Source organism: Phaseolus vulgaris, chromosome 8, assembly GCF_051622355.1.
Source record: "Phaseolus vulgaris cultivar YP4 chromosome 8, ASM5162235v1, whole genome shotgun sequence".
Taxonomy (NCBI): domain Eukaryota; kingdom Viridiplantae; phylum Streptophyta; class Magnoliopsida; order Fabales; family Fabaceae; genus Phaseolus; species Phaseolus vulgaris.
This window is the reverse complement of record NC_143505.1, coordinates 19,914,905-19,940,261: the sequence shown is the minus strand read 5'-3', so window position 1 is coordinate 19,940,261 and position 25,357 is coordinate 19,914,905. Positions and strand designations below refer to the sequence as shown.

At 34.9% G+C, this 25,357-nt stretch overlaps 1 protein-coding gene across 1 annotated transcript; it reads left to right on the top strand.

Moving 5' to 3' along the window:
• On the top strand, nt 1–25,357 carry LOC137825749 (putative E3 ubiquitin-protein ligase RING1a). Its single transcript, XM_068631508.2, has 10 exons — nt 1–154; nt 564–603; nt 5,489–5,547; nt 21,999–22,080; nt 22,177–22,297; nt 22,381–22,419; nt 23,370–23,831; nt 24,370–24,477; nt 24,561–24,746; nt 25,061–25,357. Exons 1-10 carry the CDS (start codon nt 100–102, stop codon nt 25,124–25,126), a joined length of 1,218 nt encoding a protein of 405 aa, XP_068487609.2. The 5' UTR covers nt 1–99; the 3' UTR covers nt 25,127–25,357.

Sequence of the window (25,357 nt, the reverse complement as noted above, 5' to 3'; positions counted from 1 at the left end):
GTCACCTTTCTTTTGCTGCTTCCACCTATTCTTTTCTTTCTTCAAATATATTAGAGAATAGCTAGTGTAGAACACACTTGAAACACCAAGGTTAACCCTATGCATAATAAGAGAAGCAAGCAAAAGCAAAAGCTTCGCCAAAATGTACCTCAAGGTTAGTTTTGTTAATTAATTACTATCAATGTTTTCGATACTGGTTATTGAGATTACAGTCATGATTCCCAAATTTTTTATTTATCCAGATGCATCATAATTGTATTTGCATTGGTTATGTGTGTTCTCAATTTCTTGCAATGTTAAGGAACATGGTGAAGTTTAAATCATGATTGCAATTTAAAACATTAAATTTTGTGATCAATTTTCCAAATCATTTAGAATTCTCTTCTATATATGTGGAATTTTTTAGTCTTTGACATTCATTGCTCACGATCCTGCTTTTATCTTTACAATTATTTTTTTGCTTTATCTTTACAACTATTTTTTCTTGATGTTGTACTGTTATTGTTGTTGGATTATTTTTTATTGTTGTTGTTTACCTTCTCTTCTCTTACATGTTTTCTTAGGTCCTACAAGTCAACCGGCGATTGACGACGATGATAAAGTGTATGTTAGCCCAATTTTTATTTACCTATTTTTTGTTTTATTAAATTTAATTTCCCTTTTTATTTTTTCCTGACTTTATTTTTAATTAGACTTTATTTTTAATTTGTTGCTCTGTGAATTTTCTTATATTAGTTAATTCTAACATAATTAATTGTGTTAATTTTTTTTCAATTTGTGCACCATAATCTTATTAATGGTTATTTTTTTAATTATAATTGAAGTAATGATCATTAAATAATATTTTTGTTAATTGAAATTTGTGCCTTTTGTTGCAATTTTAGTTTCTTGAATTCTAATTTTGTAAATTGAGTCTTCAATGCCTTCCAACAAAAAATTGGCATCTTTCTCAAGCATCAAAAAATATTTTTTAAGATAATGTTATTGATTCTACTATTTTGTTGTCTTCATAAAAGAAAAACTTTTTTTCTAGTCAATTAGTGTATGCAAATTAATTTTCAGCTATATTTATTCATTAACTTATTTTTGCAAAATTTATACCAATTCTGACAAGTTTCATTATGAAAGGGAAAAGTTCAGTGAAGAGTTTCTATTTAAATTGGTTTAACTTTATTCAATCCAAATGACTAGAATAGTCACATGTTAACAATATAGACATATTCATTTGGAGGGGTTGTTCCAAAATGTTGTTTAGGCTTTTATTAATTAAAAAATGTGCAAACCTTTGTTCTCTCTTTTGGTATAGTGTTCTTATATACTTTTGTTTTTTTTAGTTTTATGTTTTTTTCAATGTGATTGTACTGATAATATGAGTTTTATTAAAAAAACATATGTTCTTATCTTTTTATTATAAATATTTTTTTATTGTTTTTTACTTGAATTTTAGTTTCTTTTTTCAAAGTAAACAATTATACAGAATAGTGATTTACTCAATTTAATATTTACAGAATATTCTACAAATAATTTGAAATAATGTTAGCTTTAAAATTTAAATATAAAGTTTAAAGGGTTTTGCAATTATCTGGATAATTCATAATAACTGGTAGATGGTGTAATGTACAAGCATTTATACTTTTAAAAAGACTTTTAATACTAGATTAATCTTAATTACAAAAAGTATTCTATATTAGTAAACAAATCATTCCTAGAAAATTCCTTAATCTCAAGACATTAATAACATCAAATAATATATACAAATGCACAATCTTCTTAACAAATACTTAACTTCAATAAGTGAAAGATGTGACAAAATGTTTATTTATGATATTGAAGATTTGAAAGTTTCCTTCATATATACGCTCTTAATTAGTTGTGATAACATTTGTCTTGACCTTGGGGTGCTCCAACCCATAAACATGATGTATCATCTTTATAACACCTCCTGTAAAATATACCTTTAAACATAAAAAAATTATGGAGGCACATTACATAAAGATTCCTAGAATTATTGTATGAATACTGCATAACCTCTTGATCCTTTATACCTAAATTATAACAATGTCTATCTTTAATTTTTGTTTTCTCCTTCGGGATTATGAATTTGACCAAAAACACAAATGTTTTGATTTTGAAACAACTTGTTATTGAGATTTTTTTCTTCTTGTATATCTGATGCAACCTCCATCTCATTGTGAATTTTGCAAGAGTGTTATTGAGATTCAGCTGCATATGTTTTTGCATTTCACCAGCCACATGTTTTTTTACATTGTTGATATGTATCTCCTGCACATCATAAGCTAACAAAACGGAAATAGATACTATCATGATGTTTCCTCCTTCCTACTCTACTCACCACTTACACAAATGATATTTATATCAGACTTCCAACTTTTGAACAATACCCTATTAAACTCTTTTTATGGGCATGTATGGTTTAATAGTTTAGTTTGGTGTAACTAAAAGTATGGTTATGAGGCAAAAGGTTGATGGGTAGAAGGTTGATTAAGAAGTTACTTATCATCACTCATAAGGATTGGTCCTTAACCTTTCCTTACTTACTAAATAGTAGTTTTTATGGTGTAAACTCTTCGTGAGTGTTGTCTAACAACTAGAGGTTAAGTGTCCTTTAAATCAACATATTTGTTTGTTGTAGTGGTTGGTGTTGTAAAGCACATTCAATCTTCATCCTCTTTAGATGGTATTGTTAGGCTCTATGTCTATTGCTATGATGTCCTTCATTCTGTGGTGTATTCTTTCTTCTTTTGTTCTGAAATCTATTGGAAAGTCCAATGATACTGAAGGGTGTCTCTCATTCATCTTGTCAATAAGACACAATTCAAATAATGATACTCTAATACTATAATGCTAATTTAAGTATCAAGTTAACTCTAAGTGGATTGAATGTTTAAGAATATTTTGTAATTATTTGGAAAACAAAAAGCAACTGGTAGACAATCTAATAGATGAATTTTGATAAAAACAGTTTTTTTTTAAACTTGAATTCAAAGGTTTAATAGAGTAGAGAACATACAAGTATAAGAAGAACATATAGTTTTGTTATTGATTCAGTTGTATCTAGTTTTCTTTCAACAAATTCTAGAAGATTTTTATTATAACTAATCTTAGTTGTAATAACTATTTTTTCCTATCACTTTTTGACTTACATGAGTGTGCAATGTTACTCTTAAAAAACTCTTAATTCGTCTTTCTAAAATAAAAAAAAAACATCATATATTCTTAGTTGTTTTCAACTTTCACAAATATTATTTAATCTGCTACTTTTGACTAAATAGAAATTTTAATAAAAATGGTAGAAAAAAACTCAAAGATATACTAATGCATCTTTGATGATAATACCTCTTCATTTAATAATAGATACATCATAAACTAGATGGTTTGATAGTTTATGATTCCATATGTAATAAGGATTTAATAATATAATAATTTTTGTTCTTTGTGTTCATGATTTTCAGTCTTTTATAAGCTTTGAAGAAAATCTTCTTGTCATTTTTATAGAGATTACAAATAGTTTTGATTTTGTGCAATGTGCTTTGATAATTTCTTTTTTTTTGACAATATTTGTTATAAAAATACATATTATAAAAATACATAGGATATCATATGGAATATAGATAATATCTTTCCTTTCGTATGCGAAATATTACTTTCAAATGAGTGAAAGGGTGGTTAATGAGTTGAAATTAAAGATATTTTATAGTGCAATCAATATTGGATTTAATTTGTAATTCTGTAAAAATATTTTTATTAATTTTATTCATTTATATCTCTAGGAAAATATGTTTGTCATCACGTTGTGAAATCTTAATATACAATAAAAAAAAATTATGGATATAAATAAGTTATTTTTAGGATAAAGGCTCTGTTTAGCTAAGGTTCTATTAGTATTTTTAGGGGTGGCAAAGCGGGTCAGTCCGTCCTGCGCTTGGCCCACAAAAATGCGGGTCAGGTTAGCCCACCCTGCAAAGTTATTGCGGGCTAGAATTTTCAACCCGCCCCACATAAGAGTTGGCCCGCGGGTTTGCGGGCCAGCTCGCATTTTTTAAAAAAAATTAAATATATTTTTTTTTTACATTTTGTTCTTAAAAAATTGTCAAATTAAACCTGTATATTTGTTACTATCAAACCTAAATTATTTTTCTTCCTTTCCAAACATAGTCAAACATCAAAACATTAAACGTTAAGATAAATATCTAATATCACTATTCTCCCACTTTCAAAACATTAAAAATACCTAATTCCAAAACATTAAACATAAACATTATTGACGCGATTGTGTTGTGTTTCTTTCTTTGAAATTTTGTGAAAACTTAATTATGTTGTCTTGCTGCTGCTAAGTGCCAATTTTTTTTTCTTGCGGGTTAGCGGGCCCGCCCGCCCCACCCCGCTGCTTGCCCGCGCGAGTTGTGGGCTAATGCGGGGCGGGCCAATGCGAGTTAGCGGGTTGAAAAGGTTAATTCGCCCCGCGTTTTTTAGCAGCGGACCGCGGGCCGGTCTGCACGGCCCGCCCCGCTTTGCCATCCCTAAATATTTTAGTTTAATTAGATGAATATATCTTAATGGACTTTGAGTATTTTAAAACTAATCTTATTTATTAAAATACCTAACGTGTTTTGTTTTTTTTAAGCATTAAAATACCTAACTAAGGTCATCCCAATATGCTTAGACTATTTGAAATTAGATTGCCTCAATATAATATAATTCCCTCCCGAATGTAATCGAAATGTCCGATCAACAACGGTGCTTACTTTTAGATATTATATATATATATATATATATATATATATATATATATATATATAAAATCCTCATATAGTTTTATGATATAGGGTTTGTTTGGACAAAATTGTCATAAACACGAAAAAGAAAGATAAGACAAAAGAAAAAATTAAATTCTTTTTTTAACTTGTGTTTTTAGTTTATTATAAAGTGTTTTTTTTTCATTTTTTTAGAATAATTTCTTGATAAGTTTATTGTGATATATTTTTTTTTATCAGTAGATAATAAATTAATAATTAAAAAAAAGTACTGGAAGGTATCTCATTCTTATATCTATCTAACTAACCACCAAAACCACATTGAAAATCACATCACTACAAATTTACTGTAATATATACTTGTTTAATATAGTATACAATCATGTCTCATACACCTTACTAAAGGTTTTGGTATAAGTATTTTTTCTAAAATTTGAGACTAAACGTGTCAATTTTAGATAAACCAAATTGAAACATTTTAAACATAAAGAAATAAAGGAACAAACTTACCTCAGTTAAAAGTGTAATAGAAAACAATATAATATTATTAAATTGTTATTATCTATTGTGTACTGGGCCTCTTGTTTGTTTAATTTTATCGTTTTAATGAATTTAATATATATTGTCAAGCTAGAAAAACTATATAATTCAACCAAAAAGTTTAAGTTTGACAACTTTGAGTTTTCACAATATCCTAACGTTTGATTTTTTAGGTTGTTTGCTTTAAACTTGGAGGAGATGCGAAAGGATGTTGAATGCCCAATCTGTCTTGGTATGTATATACTTTATTTTAGAGAACTAAAATATAATCGAAGCAGGGTTTTGTTGAAACATAATTGTTTTAGTAAAATAAGACAATGATTACTGTACTTTTTTTAATTGTCAAGATAATTGTGATAAAATGTTATATGATGATAAATTCATGCTATCTTTTTAGTGAACAACAAATTTTGATATCAAAACTTAACTAAAAGTCTTAGGTGGTTTTTGACGAAGCTAACTCAAAATTAAGTTATAAAATGTCATGTTCTGATTAACTTTGGAATTAAGTTTTATTTGTATTGTTGCTTATAAAGTGTATACCGGCAAGCAAACCTTTTCAATTTTTGTTTTACTTAATAAACTTTATCAGCAGAGGTTATTCTCTGTCAATTTGGACATAAACAAATAAATTCAAAGCATATGTGTGTGCATGAACATACTTCTTTTCATGTATGTGCTTCTATAAAAATCCCAACATTTATCTCTCATTCTTTGCTTAGTTTTGCATCTTCTTGTGCTCTAGTGTCTTATATTTAGCTCATGGTCATACCACCCCTTGACTATACTCACATTTATATAATGTTTTTAATCATACCACCCCTTGGTTAGTTTTGTTTTCACCATCTTCGAACTTTCTTTTCTTCTCTTAATCAACATTTTTATTTTCTATTCCCTTTATTTTTTTATCAACAAAAAATTAATTGAATTAAAACATGACTCTTCATAGGTATCCCGATACCATCCTAACCACTTCTTTCTCTAAAAAAACACTAGACTAAACCAAAACATCAAGGATCTTTAAATCTCCCTTCACATATATATATGCCCCACAAAAGAGAGCAACAGGAAGAGCCTGGAAAAGCCCCTTCCATTGACTGTCAAAAAATGAAGACAGCAGCATGAACCATACTCCTACCTACCTAACCCTACATATACCCAGATCAAAAGACAAAACAGAATTTAACTTCAACATAAACACATGTGCAACATTCTACATTTAATATTTGGTCCTTCATAAACAAAACCTGCGGAACCCCGCATCTTCCTGCAAACCCATAAAACAAAAACCAGAATACAGATTCAGAGGAATATTGCCTCTGTTGAACTGGGTGTTGAGCTACGACACCAACACCAGGGTCGTTGCCTGCATAGATAACAACATCTAGAAAACAACTAGGGGACCAGCATCTAAGAACTCCATGCATATACTCGTGATCCCTTCTTCTCCAAAAAGAAAGCCAATTTACCTGCAGCTTTTTAATGCACAAGATTAAGTGCCAATCCAAAAAAAATGGTTAAAGGTTTTAACCCTATGTTTCAACCAAAGGCACAATCTAAGTTGAGCCATCTAGAAAAAACTCCACATCCAATACACCTTAGCTTAAAAATGACTGTGTTCGTCTATTTCCAAATACCCCTAACTATTGTCATCTACGTACCCTTCCACACCAAATTTTGCTTAGAGTTCAAATGGACCAAAAAAAAACTTTCAAAATGAACCTTCAAATCCTTATGTTGAACACCCAAAGTACTTATTCACCTAAAACAAACGGACCAAACCCGCTGAGCAACATCACAATCAAAGAACAAATGTTGAGTTGTCTTCTTTGTGCCCCTACACATCACACACCCAGAATATGTCACTGTCACTATCACTCCTCTCCTACTAAGGTTACTGCATGTTGGTATCTTATCTACTAGAATCCTCTAAGCAGTGGTTAAAACATTGGGAAAAGCTTTAATTTTCCAAAATTGATAAAAAATACCTTTAACTTGCCCTGCTCCATAGTTACCTAAGCAATCATAGGCTGGTTTCACCGAAAATCCCCTATAATATCGTCTTTCCAAATTTTCATATCATTTTCCTCCCTCTTGATAGAGCCCGTAGAGATAATCCTATACAATTCTTCCTCTTGTAATGATTCACACACAAACCTCTCCCTTCTCCACCTTAACCGTCACCTCCATACCGACCCTTCCCAACCTCCAACCTCTCCCACTTTACTCCCTTGATCCATAGACAAAGAGAACAACCTAGGGAAAAGATTAGAAAGTTTATTACTCCCCAACCATACATCCTCCCAAAATCTAATCTTATCTCCCGATCCAACTTTCCATTGTATAACTGATTGGAACCACCCTTCTTCTACCTCCTCACCGCAAACCTTAGTGAAGTCTCTCCACCACCACGATTGAAGTTTTGCCTGGTCTTCGATCTATTTCCATAAAATATTTTGTTATATCCTAAAGTTTTGGGATTTGATTAATATTATTGTTGGGTTGTTAAGATTTAATTAGTTAGGATTTTATTAGGATTTAATCATTTATTTAATTAGTTAGGATTTTATTAGGATTTTATCACTTATTTAATTAGTTAAGATTTTATTAGGATTTTATCATTTATTTAATTAGTTAGGATTTTATTAAGATTTTATAATCTTTAGTACTCTATAAATAGAGTATTGAACTATTATTTGATACATGAATAATATATGCAGTTTGTTTCCTTTTCTCAATTCTCTATCATTGTTCTTGTTCTTGGTATAATCGGAAGCCACCTAAAGGTTCCCTTTGTCCAAAGCCTAATCGTTCTTCGAAATCTCTTACGAGAGGACCTAGACGCTTCTACACACGATCGTTCATATCATATTTTGACACCAAGACTTCTTTCCACTTTCCTTGTTCTTCACTTACTAGCCCCCACTTCCACTTAGCCAAAAGAAAACTATTGAATCGACTAATATCTTTGATCCCCAACCCCTTTTCTCCATCGGTTTGCACACTTTGTCCCAACTTACCTAGGCGATTGACCTCTTTTCTCTTCACCACGCCCAAAGAAAGCTTCTTTGGATACTAATGATTCTGTTATACACCGACGCCCGGAGCTTTAGAAAAGGATAAGTAGAACAAGGGCAAAGCCGTAGGAACCGATTTTACTAAGAAAATCCTCTCTGCCAGAGACAAGAACCTCCCTTTCCAAGTACTCAGTCTATCACTTAGCTTATTAAGGATATGCTCCCAGAAGGACGTCTTTCTTGGGTTGCCTCCAACAACAATTCTCAGGTATTTAAATGGAACCCCCATAATAGCACAAATTAGGGTACTCGCATAGAACCGTAGAACATTCCTTTCAACATTTATTCTAGCCAATTTGGATTTGTGAAAGTTGATTTTTAACCCAAAGGGAATCTCATAACACCTTAGGATTGCTTTATAGTAAAAACACTATTATAAGAATCTTCGCACATGAACAGGGTGTCGTCAGCAAATTACAACATACAAACTTCAACCTCATTCCTCCCCACCTTGACATCTTTAATGAGTCTTGTTTTGAGAGCTTGTCTTACATGCCCTGCTAACCCTTCTACAACAATGAGAAAGAGAAACGGGGCTAAGAGATCTCTCAGTCTCAACCCTCTTGTTGGTCTAAATTCCCTCGTAGGGCTTCCATTGACCAACACAGATACCGATGCAGACTCCAAACACCATTTTACCCACTTTAACCATTTACTATGGAAGCCCAACCTCTGTAACATGTAAAAAAGGAATTCCCACCTGACTGAGTCATATGTCTTTTCGTAGTCCACCTTTAAACACAAACCTCTCCTACCATTCCTTCTTAACTTCTCTACTACCTCATTGGTCACAACCACGCTGTCTAACATGACTCTTCCCTTCAAAAAATCCGATTGACTAGCATCAATTACCAACGGAAGAACCTCCTTTACCCAACATGACAACACCTTGGTAATAATTTTATATAGGGTTCCCACAAGGGAGATAGGCCTATACTGGTCTAAAGAAGAGGGATCTGTCACTTTAGGTATTAATGTTATAAATGAAGTATTACACCCCTTTAGAATGCACCCTGATTCCTTAAACGACTTCACAACTTCTATAATGTCCTGTTTAAGAACATGCCAATTATCCCTTATTAAATTAAAGTTGAACCCGTTCGGACCAAGGCTTTTTGAACCGTCACATTGCCAAGCTGTTTCCTTTATTTCCTCCTCTGTGAAGTCAGCAATCAAACTAACACTAGTCTCTAGAGATAAAATCTTAAACTCAATTCCTTCAAGTCTAACCCTAAAATCTTGTGTTGCCTGAAATCTAGTTTGAAACATATTTTTGGCTTCCCTGTGTACTACTTCGGGTTCCTCACTCCACAAATTATTTACCTCCACACCTTTCACTTCATTTCTTAAACATCTCCACCTTAGCATAGAGTATTAGTACCTTGTATTACTTGGCTCTCGCTTTTTGCCTACAAAGGGATTCCATCTTTGAATCAAGAAACCTCAACTGGCTTATAAGCTCCATTCTTCTCAACATTGCCTCTTCTCCAATTGAATTGGTATCATCTTGGTTGTCGATATCCTCTATTTCCTTCACAATCCTCTTCTTACTTGTACCCATACTTCCAAACACATCTCGATTCCAAACCTTTAAGTCAACCTTTAGCAATTTCAGCTTCTCTTTGAACCTAGTTATGCTATTACCTTGAACACAGTATGACCTCCATTTAACCTCTAGCATCTTCTTAAACCCAGGCTCCAACAACTAAGCATCAATGGATCTGAATGGTTTTTGGACCCCAGTCTCTGACTAGAGATTTCACCACAATGGCACAGTGATCTGAAACCACTCTCGGTTGAACATACTGTTTACACCCGGGCCATCTTGGGATCCATTCCCCCGACACCATCACCCTATCAAGTATGCTCTTCACTGAACCGCTAACTTTGAACTAAGTGTATTTCTTTCCTACAACTGGTAATTCCACCATATAATTCCTCTCAATAAAGCTATTAAAACCCCTGATCTTGTTTTTTTTGTTACCCCTAACGCTAGACCCTCTTCTTTCGCTTTCATTCCTAACTGCATTAAATTCACCACAGAAACACCAGGGCAAGTTCTGATGAGCACCCCTGATATTCGACAGCTCCGCCCAAAGAGCCTCATTTTCAACCAAGTTGCATGAGGCATAAATATTTATCACTGCACAAAGACACTTCGATGCAATATGTTGCCCAAAGATAGCTATATAACCCTTTCCCTCCATATGCCTCTCATAGCCAAACACATCTTTATGCCACATAGTTAGCAAACTCCCTGCTCCACTTTCGCCTTCATTGTGGATCCAATCTACCTTATTATCTTCCCATAGTGAAAAGCATCTAGAATCTAAAGAAGTAGATGCTTTAACCTCTTGAAGACACAATAAATCCGCACCCTCCTTAGCAATAATTTGCCTAATATATTTAGCTTTTATCCCCCCTCCTAACTCTCTTATATTAAGGTTGACAATAATCATGATAAGTCATGTTGGGTTCCCTCCTCTGACTTCTCCCTAAGCTCCTTATCTCTATCTTCGATCCTTCTAAATTCCTCAATTATCTCCTACTCATTCTTGCAACATGACGTTCCTAAGAGTTTACCCACCTCCCATGGGTCGTCTGGGTTACCCTCCTTCCTCAATCTACTATTACATAGAAAAATGTCACTTTAAGAAGCATAACTAGAATTAAAACTGAACCTGGAAGATGAGTTATTCCCATAGTGTAGGGATCCTGCTCCCCCCTTGGATATCTACCTTTGTCTCGCACTGGTTTCCCCCTTCTCCCACAATTCCCTCTGCCTACACACATGCAAAGGGGTATTGAAATTATCCTCCATTGACGGACTCTGTATTTCGCTCTGCTTGTGCCCGTTAAACAGGTTTGCACCTGCTGTTGTCGCACTACCACTGTCGCACATGGTTGCTTCATAGGTCCGATTGATAAGACTTGTTTACGGACCCTCACTAGATTCATAGTGTTCAAACACAACCCCAACGTTACCCGCAGATGAACCCGCTTATGTGCCTCCGTCGTTATCAATGTTTCTTCCGCTTTCGGAGTATGTTTTGGTTCCCCTTTCTCCCCCTCACTACTGAAGCCACCTTCCTTACTGCACCTTACTTCGACGTCGTCCCCCGCAACCCCCCACACACTTTGATTATGGACCTTCCAACGCACCCTCTACGCTTCTCGTAACGAGTTGGTCTTCACTGCCTTGTAGATGGGCCTCAGCATTTTCCATTATTAAAAATGACTTTTTGAAAAGTTTGACTCACACTGTTTACTTGTTCCAGCACTGATACATCCTGTTGATCCCATCTACACATGCAAATCTTCTTTTATGAAAGGAAACATACCTTGTTTCTGCACTTCTTTCCCACTGCCTGAGATCCATTCTTCAACTAAACTTTTGTTTGTATTAGTCGTTGAGAAATCCTAACTGTCCCTCTTGCATGTGATCTCTTGCCTTAACTACTCTCCTTCCCCTTCGTCGCTCTTCCTCCCGGAAAAGATGGTTTCTTGGACAAAAGAATCCCTTAAAGACACACTGTCTGAAGAAGCATAACAAAACCTCATGCACTCGCATGATTCCCCAACTTGGTTAAAGATCTCCTCTACAATACGTACACAGTATGCTTTTCCATTAATTCACAATTTTTTTGTCAAGGAAGCGCTACTGGACTTCCTGGTCCTCACTTGGATTCTAGCATATTCAAGATTTTCCCACAAAACTGTACCATCATCAATGGATACCAAGGTAGCCACTTCCCCAACCACCTTTGAAAGGCAATCCTTATTCCACAGACTTAAGGGAAAACCATAACATCTAACCCATATCAATCTATGACTGGCAGCAAGGGAGTCAGACCATGACTTAAAGTCTCTAAACACACTATCGAACCAATCCTTCTTAAGTTTGATAATATTGTTGATACGTTCTCCCTCTCTAGGTGTTAGTAAAATTAGATTATCCTTCATATATCTCACCCTAACCATACTAATCTCGCCTTTGAAGAATTCTTCTTGGAGTTAATTGAATTTGAGATCTGGCAACCTTTTACCCACCACACTGCTAGCCATCCACGGTAGAACTTGCGGCTTGGTACTAAAATAAGTTCTTTTCCATTTCACATTTGGAGAGTGTTCCCGCCAGTTGACTCGAAGGACAGTCTTTGGCCCTCCTATATCCGCCTGAGAATCGTACTTCCTTGATCAAAGAATCTCTCACCTGCAAAGACAAAGGGCGCCTTTACGGTCGTTTGCACTCCGACGCTCAAGTCAGTATTAGGGCAAAGAAACACTAAGTGTATAAAGTAGTTTCTGTCTTAGAAATTGTGTACCTTGCTAGGATTTTTGGCACCCTTTATATAGGTTGAAACTAGAGTTTACCTTTGTTATGTTACCCTTGTCTAGGGTTCCTTGGGGAACGTCCTTGCGCCGCTATTTACATAATCTTAGCGTATCTGGCACATAGAACTTCCCTTAACTGGAGTGCAACGACTAACAGAGTGGCCACCTAGGTACCAACTTGTGCACCTATGGCGCCATCTGTTTCTGCGGGTGCCCTAAGTATTCACGTGTCATGCATGCAACTTCCTTGAAAACCCTAACCCTAGTGGGCCTTAGAGCCTCCAAGGATTACTTACTCGTGTCGCGCCTGAATGCGCTATACACACCACGTGCATGAATCCATCGTGACTTAGGCTTCCCTCTTGTCTGACGTTTTAACTGATAAGTTAGTATAATTCTAGGGTCCACCTTACGTGGCCCACTATAACATTCAGACCGTTGACGTCCGATCTCTCCTTTTGACGTCGATGTCTGTGGTACCGATGTCCGAAGACTGACCAATCTCCTGATAGGTGCGTCTAGGGCCCCCCTTACGTGGCCCACTTCCACTATCAGGCACCGGTGTGCGATGTCTGAGGTCAGTCTCTGGAATCGATGAGCGAGGACTGGTTGGGACAGAGAGCTTCTGACTACATCAAAGAAACTCACAAACCCATGCCTCCTTCCCCACCTATTTGGTCTACGCGAGATGAAAACCTCTTTCACTCTTGCCCATTTTTAAAAAACCCTAAACATATTGTATTCCCCATGTGTAGCTGGAAAGTTGGAAAAGAAAAACGTGGTAGCACCTCTTGACGACCTACAACCCTTCACTGGCCTCTCCCCCGCTCCTTCCTAAACCTCTCATCCACCTCTTGACGACCTACAACCCTCCATTGGCCTCCCCCGCTCCTTCCAAAAGCCATTGGCCATATCTTCATTGCATTATTCGGTTTGAGATCTTGGCCAGACTGCCCTCATCCAGTGACATACTTCTTTTTGACAGATACTCATTCTTCCAACTCTGCAAGAAACCAAAACAACATTTAAAATTTTATCTTCCTAAGCAGCAGATACGGTCAACTGCAAATAAACTTAGCCAAATTGAAAAAGGCTTTGTTATTGCTATGTAGCGAAAAACCAGAACCTAGGCCCCTTGCAGATAACAATTAAGCACCTATAACACTAGCTTTATGCATAGTATGGGATTGATATACCAATATGAATACAAGAAGGATGCTTTTGGACAATAGGTTCTTATCCGGTCCCTCACACTTCTCTGAGCAGTGCATAAAATTCCTCAGCATTAGGATGTACTGAGTGGTTCCTTTGCTTCCATAGATAAAAAAGATTGAAATTTTTAGTAAAGTTATTATGAATCACATTAGTTATGTCTACCCATCTTTCACACATTTGTCAAACTTTTTTTGGCTATCCTACACTAAAATGTTCAATTGATTCTAGGCTTAAGAACAAATCGGACATTCTAGGAAGATAGATTAAGTCCTTTATACTCTACACTCAACTTGGTTGGTATCCTATGTTTGAGAAGTCTCCATCCAAAGAATTTCGCAGAAGGTAGGGCTTTGACTTTCCACATATAAGAAAAGTTGTTTACACAGTCCATTATAACCCCCAACTGAATACATTCATATGCAGATTTACTGAATAAATGCAATTTTCTGTTTTATTCCATTTCCATGTTTCTGTTTTCCCATTTAGGCTTGATAGTTTCTAAGCCACTTAAAAAACTATCTACCATCATTTTTCCCACTCAAATTAAGGTTTTCTCCACTCTAACTTCCGTTCTCATTTACCTTCTACCCATAAGCTAGCTTTGGACAGTCCTATAACTTTGTCTTTTGTATTAGAAAATATTTTAGTCCAACTTTTCGTTAAGGGTTTCTCCCCAACCCACCTATCCTTCCAAAAGAAAATATCTTGTCCATCTACTACTTCCCATGATTTATTGTCCTAAAACCAATTCCCCACATATTTCGTCCCAATTGTTTTAATATCTCCACCATCTAGATTCCTTACAACCATTTCTCTCTTGTGTAGACCTCCACCCCCATAATTCAATAACCTTTCTCCATTTTCCTTTAGACACAGTCCCCAATCTTCACATCCACTTACCTAAAACAGCAAGATTTATTCTTTTAATATCCCTTACACTGAAGACCCCTGTTCCTTTGCTTTTATATATGTCCGCCCATTTAACCCATGATATTTTTCTCTTTTCAAAACCCCATCCCACTTAAAATTCAATTGAATTTTCCTAATTTGTCTTACAACAATGAACATTTTGAAAAAAGAAAAGAAAAAGAGGGAAATGGTAGTAAGAACAAACTTAACCAGACATACCCTTCCAACAAAAATAAAGGATAGAAATTTTCATTTCCAAATTGCGAACTTATCCCGTATTCAATTATCACTGGTTTCCCAAAAATAATGTCTTGATTGGTTGACCCCAACCCATAGCCCAAGGTATTTGAAAGGCATGTTCATAGGTGCACAATTTAACAATCAAGATAATCTAACCAACTCATAACTCTGCAGCCTCATTCCACCTAACTTTGTATTTTTAAAGTTCTCTATTAAACATGGCATGATCACCTAATCCATGTACTACAAAAGTCTAATCTAAACATCATATACTCCAAGTAATCTCATCTCACCATGTCATACCTTTTCAAAGTCTACTTTTTACTATGACACACTTATTGGGCCTGATGATTAATCTAATTTGGCTTTATTGCCATGCGATATATACAATTCACTCTACTATGAAATGCTTACACCCTTGCTTGTTTTGCCAATGATGGAAAACCCATTTGGTGGAAATGGGTATTTCCTGTGATGTAACATCCAAATAGTCTAGTAAAGAATTTGTGCTCAAAATATTTCATTAACATTTTGGTCATCACTATATTGAAACATTCTCACTAGCCATTCTTTGATTTACTCCACTTTATTCCTCTTATGCCATTAGCCTATCAACTAACTTAATGTCAATATAATGACTTTCTTAATGTTCCTATTGAAGAATTTTTCATGCTTCAAGTTGAGTCACATGACAAAACATTAGTATGTAGGATCAACAAGGCTATTTATAACCTAAACCAAGCTTCTCAGTCATTTTATATAGGTTTCAGTCTACCTTATTGCCATTAGTTTTAAGGCAACCAAATGATCCAGATCATTATAGTTTAAGGTAATGCCATTAGTTTAAGGTAATGGCATTTATTGTTACATGTAGCAATATTACACTAATTCAAACCTTAATCACTTAAGCTCATGTAAAAATCTTGCTCTAATTCAAACCTTAATCACTTAAGCTCATGTAAAAATCTTGCTCTAATTCAAACCTTAATCACTTAAGCTCAATTCCTTATGACATACAACATTAACCAGATTAGGATAATTAACTAGATTAGGATAATTTTGAGTATGAGTTTTCAAGTAATAAGACAACATCAACTAACATTAACCATATTAGGATAATTTTGAGTATGAGTGTGACATATTTGTTTTCAAGTAATAGGATATCAATTAGTGAAGAGAGCATTTTTGTGGTGGGATATCCATGGAAAATACAATCAAGTATAAGGATGGGAACCTAGGAGATGTTTTCATGATTCTTGATTTTTTTTTTCAGTTTTCTTCTTTTGTACAGCGTATGGCATTGAATATATTAATTTGCTGATAAAAAAGAAATATTTTTTTTTTTATAATTGAGACTACACATTTTTATTATCAATTTATTTATGAGCAAAAATAAATAAATAATTTAGAATATTTAAGGGATGTTTCAACTCTATTACAAATATAAAAAAGTTATATGTTGTAGTCCCAAAAACACCTCAAACCAGTTTGGCCTTTCATCCACCAAAACCCTACATCTTTAAGCTTTTGTACAAGAAAAAATAACCTGACAGTAATAAAAAAAACCATTGCAATTCCCCAATACTCTCAATGCAAAAAAATTTGCAATTTGTAGTGACTTAATTTTCATAGCAATTCATATGATTCCTCCGCATAATCACACATGGATCTCTATTTTGAAAAAACAACCAATTTGGCCAAAGTTAACATGCACACTCTATTTATCTAAAAAATCACTCTTCTTCTAGTTCTCTGTTGTATATCTTTTTCTGGTACATCTTACAATTGAGAGAGCAACCTATTTATAGGCATTATCAAACTCTTCTAAAACAGAAAATAATAAAATCTCATTATGGCCTTAAAACCCCGCTCACAACTCTTGGCCTTTCACCTATCAAAACTCTCATTCTTTTATTTTCCACTAACTTCTAAATTTAAAACCCACAAAAAGAACACTTAAAGTTTATTCAACAAAACTCCTCCATAAACTTAAATGTTTCTACCATCCATCATACTAATCATCTTCTTGTATTTGACGAAAAGTACTTTCGGTAGCGGTTTTGTGAAGATATCCGCAACTTGTTTCTGACTTGCCACATGCACCAATTCCACATTTTCCTTCTTCCCATAATCACAGATAAAGTGAAAACCAACGTCAATGTGTTTGCTTCTTTCATGGTTCACTGGATTCTTTGCTAACTCAATTGTTAATTTATTATCAACATGAATCACGGTTGCACCTATTTGCTTTAGCTCCATCTTGCTCAACAAGTTTCTAAGCCATATCGCATGACATACACACCAAGATGCTGCCACATGTTCAACTTCACATGTCGAGAGCGTCACGATCAATCGCTTCTTTGAAAGCCAAGAAAATGTTGTGTTGCCTATAAAGAATACATGTCCCAATGTACTTTTCTAATCATTTATGTCTCTGCACCAATCATTGTCAAAGTAACCAATCAACCAGTAATCTTCTGCTTTCGAGTAGAACAATCCGAGTGATGCAGTACCTTGGATGTACCGTAGGACTTGCTTCAACGTCTTCCAATGTGAGTAAACCGACTCCTCCATGAATCAACTTATAATGTCGACATTTCATGAAAGATCAGGCCTTGTGCATGTGAGATAGTGAAGGCTTCCTACCAAACTCCGGTATATACTCGCATCGACATGTTCTCCTCCATCGAACTTCGAGAGTTTTGCACCTGGCTCAATTGGTATTGATATTGGGTTGCAATTTTCCATCTTGTACTTCTTGAAAATCCCTTTTGCATATGTCTCCTATGATACAAAAATACCCGTCTTTTCTTGTCTAACCTCCAAACCAAGGAAAAACTTCATCAATCCCAAATTTGTCATCTCAAATTCTCATGTCATTGTACCTTTTAACTCTTCTATCATCTCATCATTGTTACCCATAAAAATGAGATCATTGACATAAAGAGCAACACATATCATGTTACCTCCACTATTCTTTGCGTAAAGAGCATGCTCGTAAGGACATTGCTACAACCTGTAAAGTGCCTTATTCAATTTTAGCACTTTTTTCTCTTCTCCGATTTTCATGTCCCTGGTGGTTGTTCGATGTAGACTTCTTCTTCAAGCACACCATTCAAGAATGCTGACTTGACATCCATTTGAAATATTGACCATTTAAATTAGTTGCTTGGGAAATGAGCAATTGAATTGTCTCCATTCTTAAAACGGAGGCAAACACCTCATCGTAGTTGATTCCCTCCTTTTATTTGTATCCCTTCGCAACGAGTCGTGCCTTGTACCGCTCTATCTCGCCTTGAGCATTCATCTATTTCTTGAATATCCACTTCACACCAATGGGTTGACTTCCCTCTGTCAATTTTGTTAGCTCTCACGTGTTGTTGCGGTCAATCGCTTTAATCTCCTCATCCATGGCAGTTTGCCACTTCTTATCTCGCACCTCCTCTTCAAAGTTAATATTTTTATGCATCTGCAAAAAGATATACAAGGTGTACCTCATTTTTCAAATCATACAAATCTTGCAAACTTCACATTTTGGGTTGTCGTGGTTCATCTTCATCATTGGTAGTTTCAGATTTTTTTGTATACTTGATGATGCAACGATTGATGATTCTCCAACTTCAATGATAACCTCTGAATTGTTCCAATCTCACACGCTTGCTTCATTTATTTGCACATCATGACTCACCATCACCTTCTTGCTTATCGGGTCAAGTAGCTTGTACCCTTTTTGTCTTCTCATCATACCCAATAAAGATATACCTTTTGGTTTTTCTTCGAGCTTCGCTCTTTGTTGATCTGGTATGTGTGCATAAGCCACACTACCAAACACTTTGAGGAGAGAAACTGTCGGCTTTTGTCTGCTCCATGCCTCTTGTGGTGTTTGATCATCTAACTTCACATGTGGACAACGATTTTGCACATAGATGGCACATTGCACGACTTCTGCCCAAAATACTTTGCCATCTTTTTGCTTTTAAGCATTGACCGAACCATGATGAGAATGGTCTGATTCTCCCTCTCGGCCACACCATTTTGTTGAGGAGTGTACGGTACGGTTAGAAATCGCCTTATGCCTTTCTCCTCATAATACTCCATGAAAGTCGTCGAGGTATACTGACCACCTCTATCGGATCGTACAACTTTGATGTGTCTATCAGTTGCTTTCTTCACCATCACTTTGAACTTTTTGAACACCTCGAATGCCTTGGATTTTTCTTTCAGAAAATAAACCCAAGTTTTTTTTGAGAAATCATCAATAAAGGTAATGAATTACCTTTTACCGTTGAAGGATTCGAGAGTAATTGGTCCACGTATGTCAGTATGAATCAATTCGAGATTTTGTTCAGCCTAATATTCAGCCTTCTTTTGAAACGAGGTTCTCACTTGCTTGTTGAGCACACATTCTTCACAAAAAATTTCCTCGTAGTCCATTTAGGGTAGCTCGTGCACCATATTCTTCTTCACTAACTCTTTTAGGACACCATGATGTAGGTGACCAAAATGGAGATGCCACAACGATGCCTTATCTTATATGTCGATATGCAAACATTTTTCTCGTATGCTTCTCAAATTCATCTTGTATATCCAATTTCTTGTCATCTCAATTCAAGCAACCAAACACCCTTGCTTGTTCTTCAAGTGTAGTAGCCGATCTTTTAAAAATATCGAGTAACCTATCTTTGTGAGTTGCTCCGTACTCAAAATGTTGGTTTTGAGGTATGGTACGTAATAAACATCTTGGAGTGACCCAATTAAGCCATTTTTTTGTAAGTAGAAAACTGTACCTCGACCTTTGACCTCCACCTTTGATGCATCTCCAAATGACACATGACCATCTTCAATCTTTTGCATCTCTTTGAATAGGTACCCGTGACCGCACATATGGTTGTTTGCCCCCGAGTCGAGGTACCACAAAGTGTCATTGTTAATATTGACTTCATTTTGAGCCATCAAGGGAACACCTTCATTCGTTTCGTCTTCCAAGGCTAGGTTGGCTTCTATCTTTATATCGGCTCGACAATCTTTTGCAAAATGCCCCACTTTACCAAAATTATAACATTTGTTGGAATTGCAATCCTTCGCATAGTGACCATATTTGTGACATTTGTAGCACTCGATGTTGGAATAATTCGATCGACCTCCTCTTTCTCAACCACGTCCTCTTCCATGCCAATTTGTTTGGCTCGACAGTTCCTTCTCCTTATAGTACCCTTCATGATTGTTGCCTTTACCATCACGACCATTTCCATGACTTCCACGACCACACCCTCTACTTTGAGAATTTTGATGATAGAGTACCTTTTCTTCTATGATTGACCCTTAATTTGAAGTGCTTGCTCGAGTGTTTCCTCCTCCTCCTTCTTCTTTCGTTGCTCATGTGCCTCGATAGAACCGAAGAGCTCTTCAACTGTGAGCGTTGTCGGTTAATGTTTTCAAAATCTTCTCCACAACTCGTGCATCGATTAACGTTTCACCGTTTTGGTTTAGTTGATTCACCACAGTCTGTACACGCATGATGTAGTCAAATACACTTTCCGACTCCATCATCATCAGGCTCTCCAATTCACCACGAAAAGTTTGTGAACACATTTGCTTAACTCGACCGGCTCCTTTGAACACCTTTTTTAAGATGTCCCACGCTTCTTTTGAAGTAGTTGCACTGACAATCTTCTCAAAGCCCGACTCATCAATGGCTCAGAACAACATGTATAATGTCGTTTTATCCTTTGATCACGTCTCTTTCAACACCTTGGTTTGAGTCGTCGTATAACCCATGATATATGTTGGTTCTTCGACCACCTCCCATGCATCTTCAGAACCAAGAAAGGCTTTCATTTGAATGCTCCAGTTATCATATCTGGTCGCCTTCGTTAATCGTTGTAGCGGCATTTGACCCGTCACATTTGCCATTGGCTCTTGATACCAAATTGTAAAAACAATCAATTTGGCCAAAGTTAACACACACACACTCTCTTTCTCTACAAAATCACTCTTCTTCTTTTTCTCTGTTGTATATCTTTTTGTGGTGCATCTTACAATTGAGAGCAACCTATTTATAGGCATTATCAAGCTCTTCTAGAACAGAAAATAATAAAATCTCATTATGGCCTTAAAACCCCACTAACAACATAATAAAATCTCACTCACAACTTTTGGCCTTTCACCTATTAAAACTTTCATTCTCCGTCGTATATCTTTATGTGGTGCATCTTACAATTGAGAGCAACCTATTTATAGACATTATCAAGCTCTTCTAGAATAGAAAATAATAAAATCTCATTATGGCCTTAAAACCCCACTAACAACATAATAAAATCTCACTCACAACTTTTGATCTTTCACCTATCAAAACTCTCATTCTTCTATTTTCTACTAACTTCTAAATTTAAAACCCACAAAAATAGCATTTAAAGTTTATTCAACATATTTGAGCTAACTCATCAGGATTTGAGCTCACAAATCTACACTTTGATTGGGGTTTCGGTGATTAAAACTTATCCTACTATGAGAAAGGAAATATTACGTGAAAATTAGAAGATGTATAAGTTGAAGCATATATCTGTTCTAACCAAACTGGTGTAAAATTCAAGTTCTAAACCCATGTTAATCTCTGAATATAATTCAAATAACTTATGTAAAATCTCTTATTTATTTAGTAAAATCTCTAAAGCATAATAATGACAACACTCACCTTGAATTTGATTTCTTGGCTCAGTTTCAGTACACAAGATTTGTAGAACTCCATCAAAAATATTTATGCATATATGAAATACATAAGAAGAGATACTTAACAACTATGAATTTCTTAAATTACAATTTCTTAAAGGGTGATAGGGATACATAGATTTATAATATCTAACTTGTTATTTTGTTCACTATTTTGATGATGGTCTTATTTGTGTAGGGATCATTCGAAATACAAGGATTGTTATGGAGTGCTTGCATCGCTTTTGCAAGGAGTGCATAGAGAAATCCTTTCGCCTTGGGTTTATCCTCAAACTACCACCATTTTTTGTTTACATACAAATTGGGTGTTTTTTTCCATTTATAATTTTGAATACTATGGAATGGTTTTATTGCAGTAACAATGAATGTCCTGCTTGTCGTACGCATTGTTCAAGCCGACGATCACTAAGGGAAGACACCGAATTTGATGAGTTGATTAATCTCCTTTTTCCCAACATTGATGAATACGAGGAAAAGGTAATATCCATATATATGTTATGAACATTGCCTTGTTTTTCATTTTTAAAATGGAAAAACCTCATTAGAATGTTTTGACGCAGGAAATGGCTTTTTCGGATGATGCAAAGAATAATATAAAGGTGAGATTGATACGTTACTAAATTTTCTTTCTCATAAATTAGTCCACTGAAGTGCTTTAGTTAAGGCAGAACTAGACTATATTTAGTTATGTGGATATGTATATTGAAGTCAAAAACTTTAACTAGGCAACTTCAATGACTCTTACTATTTAATAAGTCTAACTTATAATTTTATAATTTCTGATAAACTTTAACCAATATCAGTAAGTTAGGAAGAAGATAGTAAACAATGTATCATTTGATTTGGCATTATCTCTCCTTCAAGTAAAAAATCCTTATGCCCCACATTACCACTTATTCACTCAAACCCTTAGAAAGCCTTTCGTTGCACTACCCATAATTCCTTCAATATTTTGCCAATTTAAAAACTAATTAAGGACTAGTGATTTAGAATAATTGCATTCTTTCAGTTGCATAAATTAAAATGAAGTACACCATTATTGTAATCCATAAAAAAAGTACTCTTCTCTATATATAATTCCAGTTATATATTTTTTTTATCTAAAAAATTGGAGCAATATTATGCCTCAACCTATATAAAAAAATATTTGAGGCATATCTATCCGTGAGCATTACAAAAATATTGTACATCACTACTGCTAATCTTACACACATAACCTATAATTACAGTTATTAAAGCTATGATTGGTTAGCCAAATTCACTATTTGCAGCATTTATCCCTACTTATGAAGTGCTGTCATGTGTCATGGAAGAGGGTGTTAACCTTCCAAAAAAATCACTGCAATTATGTATCAGAATAATTGCATCAGAAGAAGTGTTATGTGTATGTTGATTGAGAGTGCTCCAACAAAGTTATATATTGTCCTTAAAGCTTTGATTTGTTGTGTGGACAACATAATAACTATGAACCACATATTATCATTGTCCACAAGACTTTTTGCTTGTTTTTGTAATTATAACAATTGGGGTGTCTTTTGTGATTTGGAAGTCAATGCAAGAAGCGTATGGCAAGACTCTTGAACGACAAAGTGATGCACTGGGAAAGAAGGCTGCTGCTGCAACAACTAGGTCAAAAGATAGATACTCAAGGAGTGCAAATCAACCGTTGAGAAGAAGTTCACGAAATGCAACTGCATTTTCCGAATCTGGTTCTAGCAGAGACATGACATTGCCTCCTGTTGCTGAAGAGAGAGAGACACAAGTCATAGCCGACAGTGACATAAATGAGTTTGTGATAGAGGGACAAAGTTCTCAACATGAGACTACTGCAAGCATAGTTGCAGGTGTAACATGTCAATTGCAAGATCTCATTAGCTCATCTGATAAACTTGTATGGGGGCGATTTGGCCTGAGGAGTCACACCAATGCTAGGCATGCTGCTTCTTCGAGGAGCAATCGCTTGGGGAGATTCATTGATCATCTGCAAAACTCCAATCAAAATGATGATGAGGTACCTTTTTTCTTCAAACCTATACTTAACTCTAATTGCTGATTAATATAAAGCGATATATGTACAAACTTAGTAAAAGGATTTTATATTTTGAAGAACTTGGAGCAAAAGCTTTTTCCACTATTTATTATCATTTTATTATTTCAATGATAATGGTAGGGTTGAACAAGGAAATCCTTATAAAAGCATGAGCAGAGAAGACCTTTAGCTATTTAGCATTTAGGTGTATGAATTTGGACAAGGGTTTGAATGGTAATTGGTTGTTTTCTGTTTAAAAATCTCCTTATAATTTAGGTATATAAAGTAAATAAATTAACATCTTATAATACATATTATTTAACTATTTACTATTTATGTGGATATAAGCCTTCTATTGAAGGGTAGGTCAAAAGCATGTTATCATCTTCTCTTCTCCCTATTCGTTATTTGTTCACCCTGATTACAACAAAATGTCTTCTATTTTCACTATATTTGTTACTCTATTCTGATTATAGTTTATTTTACTACAAGAATTAATGATTTTTTAACCTAATTTCAGTTGGACATCTGTATCAAACTTGTCTCTTTTGAGGAGGAAAGAGTGCCCAATTTGGCAAGGCCATACCTTAACTGCAGACCTACATTGTTAATCAACCAACTGTGCCAGGTTTTTCTCTTCCCATTTTCTGAAACCTTTGATTTTAGTATATCTCTTTTTGGTGCTAAGGTTGTTGTACTATCCGCATGCAGTATGTTGCCAGTGAAACCTTGCTGCAAACTGAAGAAATTGAATTGTACGTGGTGAAAGAGTGTGAGCCCGAGTTTGTAAGTGGTGAGGGAAAGCTTGATCCAGACAAATATGAGACTCAATTTCTTGAGAGAGAGGATCAAACTTTGTCTGAACTCAAAACAAACAATCTCAGCTTTGGCCATCTGGTATAAATTTTCTCTTTAAAGTTTCAACATGTTACTTAAAACAAAGAAACCATGGCTGGTTTTTTCACACTAAACTAGTATTTTCTTTTTGGAAATTACATTTTTAAATAATTTTTTTATGAAAATAAATAAGTCATAAACTTCCAATCTAAAATTGTGTCTATATAGTATGATTTATTATTTTTATATAAAAAAAAATTTACCCATACTTTTTCTATAAAATATACACTATTTTAGTGCAAAAAAAAAAAACTACCATTTATTTTACGAATATTAATGGTTTTCACTGTTCACATTTTTCTCTTTGTTTTCAGGTCATAGCTTATAAGAGGAAGAAGTGGAACTTAAATGAAGTGTTGTCCGGCGCTGGTTCTAAATGATGAGTTTCTTACCTAAACTATCATTTATTGAAGGAATAATACATATACTATGAAACTATGAAACCATGAAAACTTTCGATTATGCTTTCTATCATTTCTCTTTCTCGAAGCACAAAGAACTTGACTTTACAATCCTTACAATAAGATACTGTGTGTATCAATCATGTCATCATGATGAACATGAAAACCATTACAGTTTGTTAAAGGTTGGTATTATCTGACATTGGTTAC